This window comes from Plectropomus leopardus, chromosome 7 (genome assembly GCF_026936395.1).
Source record: "Plectropomus leopardus strain MGB_pleo_1.0 chromosome 7, ASM2693639v1, whole genome shotgun sequence".
Taxonomy (NCBI): Eukaryota; Metazoa; Chordata; class Actinopteri; order Perciformes; family Serranidae; genus Plectropomus; species Plectropomus leopardus.
In genome coordinates, this window is record NC_142182.1 from 14,044,746 (window position 1) to 14,055,309 (window position 10,564).

At 39.8% G+C, this 10,564-nt stretch overlaps 1 protein-coding gene across 2 annotated transcripts in view; it reads left to right on the forward strand.

Moving 5' to 3' along the window:
* Window positions 1-7,659, forward strand: part of ldlrad3 (low density lipoprotein receptor class A domain containing 3) — an 87,558-nt gene extending 79,899 nt beyond the window's left edge. For both annotated transcript variants that reach the window (XM_042496802.2, XM_042496801.2), the window contains exons 5-6: window positions 2,944-3,343; window positions 5,395-7,659. In XM_042496802.2, the coding sequence (XP_042352736.1) occupies window positions 2,944-3,343; window positions 5,395-5,599 (605 nt within the window). In that variant the 3' untranslated portion in view covers window positions 5,600-7,659. The remainder of the gene's footprint in view (window positions 1-2,943; window positions 3,344-5,394) is intronic.
* Window positions 7,660-10,564: the final 2,905 nt, after the last annotated feature.

Sequence of the window (10,564 nt, forward strand, 5' to 3'; positions counted from 1 at the left end):
CCTCAGGCCTTCAAGGTCAGGTAGACAGAAGAAACATTCAGTATGGTGTCTGGAAGAACGAGAAAACAAGCTCAAAAAGACTCCAATGAAAGCTTTCTGCTTTGTCCACAAAAATGCACTGACATAATATCTCAAGTTCCCCACCAGTTTTTTTCTTTCAGGAATAATGTGACATTTTCGGAAATACATTTACTTTCTTTGTTGCTGAGAGTTAGATAAGAAGATTGGTGCCATGCTTGTATCAATGAAAAATAAATATGAAGCCAGCAGCCAGCTAGTTTGGCTAAACATAAAGACAGTAAACAGGAAACATCTAGCATCGACCATATAGTGTATAGATTATGGAAGTAGCTACCTTGACCACTAATTTGTGGACTGTCGTTTCGAGGCCTTGAGTTTGGCATTTCTGCTGTCACCATCTGGGTTTTTTGGAGCCAGAAGTGACCATACTTGGATGAGAGGTTGGAGCTATGGAGGAGAGAGGGGTGGGTCTAACTCACAGACAATCATCACTCAAAGCGACCCCACCCTAAATATGTGTAACTTTGTACCTTAATAAAATGCAAACGGATGAGTTTTAAGAAAAGTTAACCCCCGTAGAGTTGTCGTGAATTTTGAAATTGGCTATAGTCACCAATACAGTGTTTTGTACCAGGCTGTAAACATGTTTATTTCTGCTGAAAAGTTGGGCATTTTAACAAATGGGGATTGACTATGTTTTGGAGTCAGCCTCAAGTGGCCATTTGATGAACTGCAGTTTTTGACACTTCAGCATTGGCTTCATTTTTCAGCCTTTGAGATTGGTGCTTGGCCTCGATCTGTCAGAAATTAACAGAATCTGCTTATAAGCGCCTCTAAAGCTCACTAATTAACACATTACATCTTGTTTGTTTAATCTGTACAACTAAAAACAACACATTGCAGTGTAACAGGGGAATATGTGCCAGACTAGTTCTTGGGAAGTCACAGTTACTTCCTGGAGTGTTGTCGTCGTCCTGAGGTTGCCAGGAAACCAGCAGGGACTCTAGGAAGTCTCTGCGCCCGGGCCAAGAAATAGGCACATAACCCAGATGAACATGAAACCTCAACTTGTTTTTGTTTTTTTTTTTTAATTTTTAAGCAGTCTAAACAAACAGACCAGGGCTAGCTGTTTCCTCCTGTCCTGTTTACAGGATGTATGCTAAGATATCCTAGCCTGCTGCTGCTGGCTATAGTTCCTTTTACTTCATAGAGTGGAGTCGCACCTAACTTGCAGCAAGAAAAAGTGTTTTTCCAAAAATGTGAAACTGATCCTTTACACTATGACTTCTATCCATGATTTGAATTCCAGTACATATAAACAGTTTATTACATAACCTACCCTGAAGTGGAGAGTGGACTTCACTTTCACTTTATAGACATTTTAGTTGGTGTAGCTTTGTGAATCAGACCTACAACTCACCATAACAGGGTCACACTGGTTGACTTTTTGTGGAGCTCTGCACGTTTCATCGAATTCTCTGAGGCCCTGTAGCTCCATCTTGTACATGTGTGGGGAATCTCTACCCTGTGCTAAACGCAATATCCCCCCAGAGCCTGTAAGTCTATGTAAGCCTGGAATACTTCAAAAAGCTCCAAAAAGGTTTGCCTGCTTTGCAGTTTCAGGGGATCTAATCCTTACAGATGGAGGCATTTTTGGACTATTGATTCAACCTGGAGATTCAGTATCTCGCCATGGTCATTTCCTGGCAAGCTTTCTGGGCACTCTTCTCAACTGTCTGCATGATGGCTAGTGGACAGAGATTTGAGTCATTTTAATTGGATATCAGGCATTAATACACTTAGTCTGTTTAACAGCAACAGAAAAAACCTCGAACACAGAGCATAGAGTATTCCAAAGGGTGTTTTGAACTTTTTAGGAGGCGCATGGAGGTTTGATGTTTACAGCCCCCTGAGGCATTAGTGTAATTTGAACTGAAACAGCAACTGTAAAATACTTTTATGTAGCTCATTCCTCATTAGCACAGCCCTACTGCGGCTCTGTAATAAATAGGATTCCTTCCACCCTCCCTCCCTCTCTTCTTAGTCCAACAGTACTGTCTGCCGGTAAGCAGCAGAAACACCATTTACATGAGCCTCACCCCGAGTGCCTGATTGAAATTCTCACGCTGTAATATCAGTCAGCGGAAATGTTTAAGTGCTATTCCCTCATCCCATCTGGAATAATAAGCTGCAGTGCTCTCTGGCATTACAGTACTCCCTTTCCTCATTTCAGGCAGCGAGTTGGCTGCTGTGCGTTTCTTACCACTGGCCACGGCTCTCATTGCGAGCGTTAAGTTCCCTGGACTCCTTGGTAGTTTGCAGTCTCTGCTTTTCCCTGCGACAAACATGGTAATCTGTGACACCCCTGGTGTGCTTCTGCCTTCTCTTATCTTCAATGCTGAGCAACTCAAGTTGGACTTTATCAAAAACCACTGTGAGCTGTTTTGTCCTCACAAAGACTCATTTAGTCTCTCTCTTCTTCCTCTTTCTTCATAATAGAGAGCGAGGTCCCTACTTGTGAACTGTGAGCTCAGAACTATCCTCTGCATTGTATACGATGCTCTATTTGTTCTCCTCGTCTCTGCAAGCTCTTGGGGAGAGTCTGACTGCCGTTATGCTTATTATGTAGCGCTCTCATCTCCAAGAGAGGCTGCCTCTATCGAATCACACAGAACACATTTCAGAATGAACCTGAAAACAATTTACTGCTTGATATTCATGCCCGTCATCCTCGCTCCTTTCTCCATTCCCCTAGCTCTGCAACTCCACCACTCATCCTCCTGTTTCCTCAACCACCTATTCACTTCAATTGTTTCCCTCTCCATTCCCCTCTTTGTCTCCCTTGCCACCACTTATTGTCCCTTTTCCCCAAACTCCTACATCATGCATCTTCACTTTGCTCTTCACCCCCCCTCCCCACAGAGGCTCCGGGACAGGACTTTGTCACCCTGGACTACCGTCTGCGCTACTACCCCAGCATCACCTACGCCGTCATTGGCAGCGCCGTTATCTTTGTCCTGGTGGTGGCATTGCTGGCATTGGTGCTCCATCATCAAAGGAAGCGGAGCGTCTTGCTGCCCAGAGGTGTAAGAGGGGGCTCGCACCACCACCACCACCAGCCCCTACTGTTGTCCCGTCTGGTCATTTTGGACCGCGGCCACGTCCATCATGGAGGTCCAGGTCTTTCCCCTGGCTCCCCCACTGCGGCAGGCCAGTTCAGCTCAACTCCTCAGGCGCTGCAGCTGCTGTCTGGGACCCTTTATCCCTCTGGACTCTCCATGGACTCACCTCCATCATACTCGCAAGCCGTTTTGGATGTCAGGTGAAAGGAATAATGGTTCTAACAGCTGCATGGACGTTTATAATCTTTTGTCTCTATCTATAAAGCTCGCTGTGCACTGTAAGCCGCCACTAAAAGAAAAATCAGAGAGAGTGGCAGTTAAAGTTGCCTCTCGAGCAAAGTATAATCTAATTTAGTGTAAAATTGATTACAACATAATGAATCTAATTTACTCGTAAATTCATTTTTCTGATATAGTCAATTTTCCCACACACAGACTAAATCTGTTGTAAAGGATGCTATCAGAAATATCTATCAGCTTCTGTCCCAGTGGTGCTTTTATGTGATTTTGAATGCACAAACAATTAACCCACTAATCTGCTGGGCAATCATTTATTATTACATATTAATTAATTAATTAATTATATAGAGTACTACTGATTATATAGAGGACTATTGCTGTTTAAAAAGCTGACTATAAATTACTCAAATTAACACAGAGAGATAATGAACATTGAGGAAGAGAATGATATTCTGAGTAAAAACATCACATTCTTCACCATTAACAGCTTAACATGACTATGTTTTCTTTTCTTTTTTCAATTTTGACTTTTATTGATTCCTTCAGACACCAGGAACAGCAACATTAATATTTTAGATGAAGCGCTCACCTCTTCCCATAATTCTATGTAAGAGTCCAGATCCCCATTTATTTTGTAAATCAACTCTTCAAAAGAAGCAGTTTCTGAAAACGCTACAAACCATTCAGAGTATGTGGGATTATTTTGCCCCATCCATTGTCTCAATATGACCCTTTTAGCCAGTATGCCCTTTTGCCACCAATTCTCTCATTGCCTTTAAGGCTATTCAAAAGGCATAGGGCAGGTGTAAGATTTCTAACTTTTTGATCAATATGTGCAACCTTTTTTTCCAGTTGGTCAAAATAAATAAAAAAATATAACATTGTGGAAAAGAAGTAAAATGGTAAACATTTATAAATGAAAGGGGGGTAACTGGCAATAACATAAAGCAAAGAAGAAAAAATAGAATCTTACAGGGTTACAGTTTACTTTAAACTTGTATTTGGCAACTGCTATAAAAAAAAGAAAAAACTTTTTCTCATATTTGCTGAAAATGTCGCAATATTTACACAGCAATAACTGAGACAGATAATCTGTGGGGAAAAAATCATCCTCCTTTGCCTCTATTGCCTTGTAACGCTTCTAATGGCCTCATAGCCTGTGAACAAAAACAACCGATCTGAGCTGAGGAAACTCTAACGCAGCCGGCAATCATGTCAATCACGGCTCCTGATCAAATATAAATCTGGATTTTGTAACTGCATTGCCTATTTCTTATCTCAAATGTTTTCAGGAATGTTTTCATACTTTTGTAAACTGTGTAGCTATAAACTGAAAAAGAGACCCGGCTGCCGTGCTGGATACAATGAAACACAGTACCAAGCTGAAAATAAGAAAGCTGGCCCGGTTGGTGGGTGGTGCTTGGTTCTCTGTTTAACTGTATTTAAAATGGCGGCAGGGTCACAAACATTCTCATTTTACAGCTAAACAGTACACTAAAATATGTTTCTGAAAACATTTTAGGCAAGAAATAGGCAGTGCAGGTACAGAATCTCAATTCACATCTGATCAGTGCTGCCTAGTTTGACAGATTAGCCACACACAAACAGTGATTGACATGATTGACAGCTGCGTCAGGGAGTACCCGGCTCTGATTGGGTATTTTCAGTGTGCCGCAGTAGATTCTAGCAAAAGCCATTAGAGGCACTAAGAGGAGGGATATGATTTGATCTGTCTCATGTACTTCTCTTATAATATAGTGACAGTTCCAAAAAATGACACAAAGCTATTTACACAAAAGTTACAAACTGAAGCCTTAAAAAAATAAAAGGTTCCTACAATATCACTTTATTTTCTCAGAAAGGGTTTTAGTGTACATCCTGAATCTTTACTAGCTGCTGGTCCTGGTAAAAAAAAAAAAAAAGAAAACTCATTGCACAATCCTTATGTAATAGCTCATGGCCCTGACATCACATTCTTCCTCTATCTATTTCTTCTGTTTTTTTACCCTAGTCGGCCACCCTGGTTTGATCTCCCTCCTCCCCCATACCTCTCAGAAGGGGAGCTTCCATCAGAGGGTGAGCTGCCTCAATATGATGGCCCACAAGACCCTCCAAGCAACCCCACAGCGCATCCCTCAGCGCCCTCCACACCCAGAACTGTGGCCTCGGGCACACAGCCGAGTTTGAGCTCCAGAGAGGAGTCAGACCAGCTGTAGCCGCTCTCTTGGTACAAAACAAGGTAGAACTCAGAGACTGCAGGACAAAAGGACCAGGCTGCTGGGCCTCGTGAGGCCAGGACAGTCCACAGCAAAGACAAGGACTAAGACTGTTGTCTAAAAAATGTCCTAAAATTGCTGCCTACACATGAGCTTACTGAAGCGCTGGACTGAGATGAGCTCATCCTGCTAGACTGATCTTGTATGCTGGCTCCCCCTGCCGGGGTCATGGCTGCACTACACCTTAATCAGTTCGTGAATTTCTCATCCAATCAATTCTGATGAATTATGCTCCCCTTGAAGAAATACTGTGTGATGCCCAACAGTGACCACATCCTGCATCTCCAAAGGAACAGGATTTAAACTGCCGTTTAGAAACATATTACATATGATTACAGCAAAATGTGGCACCTGACATGGACATTATATCTTATAGTATAATCATGATAGACTGATGTTATTCTTTTTTGTGTTACACACAGACACAAAGTCCTTCAACACTTTGAAATAATCCTCACTGCCTGTATTTCACATCTATAATATTTTCCATCATGGGGTTTATAAGAGATCTTTAGAGTATTAAAATTGTTAAATACCTGAATGCTGGACAAAATCTGTACTATTGAAAATTATTGCTACATTTGACGACTTACTGTTCTTAGATCATTTTAGTCATGGCAGGATGATGCCTTACTCTTACTGAAGTTGGTACACTTTTTAAAATGAAGACGGTGCAGAAGTGTTTTGTAATTTTTAATAGTTTAACAGAAACGCATATAGTTGAGAGAAGCTCAATCAGAGATACTCAAACATTTACATCTGGGTTTTTTTTCAGTGTTGTGCAAAAGATGACCTGATATTATCACTACATTCAACCGGTTATATTAACATTTTGTAACTTCTTAAATGGTACTTTAAATTAAGCCCATATTAGTGAAGTTCCACAGAATTGAGAAAGATTCAAGAGGTATTTCTAGATGAGCAGTGGCAATCTTGTGCTTTTTTTTCATGATATTTCCCAGACTATTTCTTGTTGTCATGTGGTTAATTTCAAACTAAAAAATATGAGGACCATAGAGATTTTTTTTCAAATAATGATCAGTATAAATTCACTATGAAAAAGTATATATTCTTACCAATTCTTATTCATAAATCATTCCTGTAAACGAAAGAACTGTGTTTGTGGGCAACTTTTTTTATTACATTTCTGGTTGAAGACCAATAATGGTTTTTTTTTTGTAGACAAGAAAGAAAAAATAAATATTCTGTTGTAGCCTTATCATGTGCCAGTTAGGCTCCTTGTGCCTTTATATGTGATTTGTTTTTGGGGCACAAATCGCTTATTTAGACCCTCTAAAAACAGCAGCCCTGGTACGCTCACCTGGATTTTAGAATAATATGTCTTCAATCAGATTGTTCGCATTTTGCTTGTGATTTTTTAATGCATATAACTTTGTGTCATTCTGGAAAATCATCCTCAGTAGTATGAGAGAATACCTGATGAAATCTATGTCTGAAGGATCTGTGTTTATAAATGTACTTTTTTCTTTTGTGCATTCATTTCAAAGTGGTTTGTTCAACACTGTACATAGGGGATGGGGGAAGTAAAGAGGTTTATTTAAAAGTAGAGTTTAAAGTAAGAGATAAATGTGTACATAGTACATAGTATAGTGTAGTTATGCTTAGCGTCTTTCCTTTTCTCTAGAGCCTGCAATGATCATGCTGGCAGAAGAAAAACAATCAAACCAAAGATAATCATTATTAACCTTAACCTATGGATATTACCCTCCAAAGGCATGATTATGTCATAACTGTTTGTACTTCTTTTATTATGTGCAAAGTTTGTTGAGTAAATCACACTTCATGTTTTTTGCTGTAAAACTGGAAAACATTTTCTCAGGACAAAGTTTATACCAGTCTGTCTGCTCATTTGTTTATCTCTCTTTTTACCCCTGATTTGATCTCATAAGGTTATTTTAAATATTTGTGTCATTGCCCATCATGATCTTTTCATCCCTTCCATTCTGTACATTGAAAGTAATATAAAATTCTGACTCAGATCTTGTGTGTATGAGTCTCTTGGAGATCTGATATTACATTTTCTCAGCAACTAAATATATTGTCAGAACGTGTTCATTGCAAAGTCTGGAGATTTACAGCCAACCTGCACCCCCAGACAGAGAAACCTCAGATCAGAGATCCCAAAACAATAAAGATTTAGTAGCAGGAATGACATCTGAGCGTACACTGCGGGTGGAGAGAATGAAACATTCAGTGGTAGAAATGTGCAGATCACTTACAAAAGAAAAAGAACCATACCACAATGTAGAAATACTCAATAAAGAGTCCTTCATTCAAAATCTTACTTACGTTAAAGTACAAATGTAATGTAATCAAAACTCCAGTTGTAGAGTTTGGGGGGCATCTATTGGCACAAATTGTATATAATATCCATAACTTATGTTTTCATTAGTTAACATCCACCTGAAAATAAGAATCATGTTTTTGTTACTTGTTACTGGTCACTGGTCTGGGGGGTCACAAGCTACAAAGTTTGGTAACCACTTGTCAAATAGACAGTAGTTTTTTTCTTCTGAGCTTATTACATGTTTTTATTAATGTAAAATCTTAATATGCAAGGTAATTATCTACTATGTCTGTCAAATTTTTGTAGTGGAAAAAAGTACATTTCCCTCTGAAGAGTACAAGCATGAAGTAGCATAAAATGGACATAATCGAGTAAACTACATATACCTCAGATTGCGCTTTTAGTACTTAGTTACTTTCCACCACTGGAAACATTTATCCACTTTTAGAAATCCTCTGCTGCTGTGAAGTACTAGATAAGAGACAGTCAGTGAAATCAAGGCAATTATCATTAGCTGGGAAGCTCTTGAGTCCCCTTCAATATCCATATCCTCCCTCTATGCATTAATGTTTCATTACAGAAGCAGCTTAACAGAGCCATGCAGTTTCACATCTGACCCAACAGAGGTCACTGTGGCACCATAAAGGACACAGGCAAAATCCTCCAGGATGCAAAGCTCTTCATTTTTTCTTTCTTGATGTAATCTAATACACCAAAATAATGTTCAGTCAAAGAAGCTATTGGTAATTTTCTGGTAAAAATGTTTCAAACTCAGATTTGCATACATCTTGGATTCATGGCAACTATCTTCATCTTGTATGACACTTCGCACAGTGAAGATATGATTCTTATGAATATTATCTAACCAGTTGTCCTCTGTTTTCATTGTAATGTCCCCCTAAACCCTGCCTCTCATCTGTCCCCTCCCACCCCAATATCCGCATCACATTATGATACATCAGATAACACGATACCATCTCTGACATCACACACCCATCCCCTGTCCTGTCCTGTCCTGTCCTTCCTCGACTCTACCTGCCCCCCGCTTTCTAATAGTGCTGCTCATCTTTTATCTTCCAACACTCATACATCTCTCATTTTCACTCCCCCTTGCCCCTGCCTCTCCCCCCGCTGCTAATGTTAGGAGCTTTTCTCTCATCGCCCTGTTCTCATCTTAAACTCTGATGCTTGAGGCCCATGTTTGCTTAGCCCAAGCCCCTTAACTACACAGACTTTAATTAAAAGCCTGCACGCTTCTCTTTTGCTGGTCCTGTCTCTGTTTGCACGGCAGCTGATGAATTGGCAGAAGAGATATTCCTACCTTTTTCGCAAAAAAGTATGTGGCTGCTCCATGTCCCTACAGGAGATGAGACCAAGCCCCATTAGTCTTAAAGGGTAAGTTTGATATTTTTCTACCTGAATCCTATTTTCTTTGTATCTGAGTGACTAATGGAGACAACAACTTTATAATTGGTCCCGTATTGAGGAGAAAGCTTCAGCTGGTGGTGGCAAAAGAGGCTGCAATGTAACCCAATTTGGCTATTTGTGCATCATCAATTTACTTCACTAAAAGTGCTTGTTTTTACCACTGACTGACTGACAACATTATCAAAAATTGCTACAGATTTCCTACAGAGAAAGACCTTTTAATAAAGAGTAGGATATTTTTGTGAACCAGAAACAGCCCCTGAAATTGTTAGCCCCAAACCCACCAGACTACATATTAATAAACAGCAATTTTATCATCGTAAAACACACTTTTCACTATTCAAAGCTGATAGAAACAAAATAGAAATTACTAAATCCATCTTGGTTTATGTTTCCACTGTTCCAAAAATCACTGATTCTGGTTTGGTTGAAATAAAGCCTTACTTTACCCACTTATCTGTGAAAATATGCTGCTCTTTAAAATTACTTATTATTTAGACTGAGTCTGTGGGCTTTGGAGATAGAGATTTTAGGGCTGTTTCTAGCTGAACAAAAAAGATCTTAATCTCTAATAAAACGGTCTATCTCTGTAGGGATCTTTTCCATTATGTTGTCAGACAATTAGAATAACAATCTGAGCCTGTCAGTGGCAAAAATAAGCACTTTTAGTGGATGTACGTTGATGGTGCACAAATAGCCCAAGTGGTAGAATTGCACACTGTTTCGAGCCTTATGGCCGCAGTACTCAAACTGGACCAGTTTCAAAAATTGTTCCCATTACTCACTTAGACACAAAACATGGGAAATTAGGGCTCAGGTTAGAAAAAACTGAAGTTGGTAATGCAGAGAACAGTAAACATGGTGCAAACGATGACAATAGGGAAGAGGAGTGATGGTTGGCTGTCACTGTGAGGAAAGTGTTGACACTCATCTTCATGTAGATGAGGATTATTGTTAACAGACACTATGGCAATATTCCAAGGTGACAGAAAAGAAAGACTAGTTTTCCTCTCTTGGGGGTCTTTCAATCGGCATTACCGTAGCCGTTAGCTATTGGATACAGTGCAAGTGCGATAAAGCTGGCTAATATCCCACTGAAAATAAAGACCTTAATTCTTTCAACTAGTGCTGAATGAGACTCTTGAGGTTACTCTATATTTGATATGCTT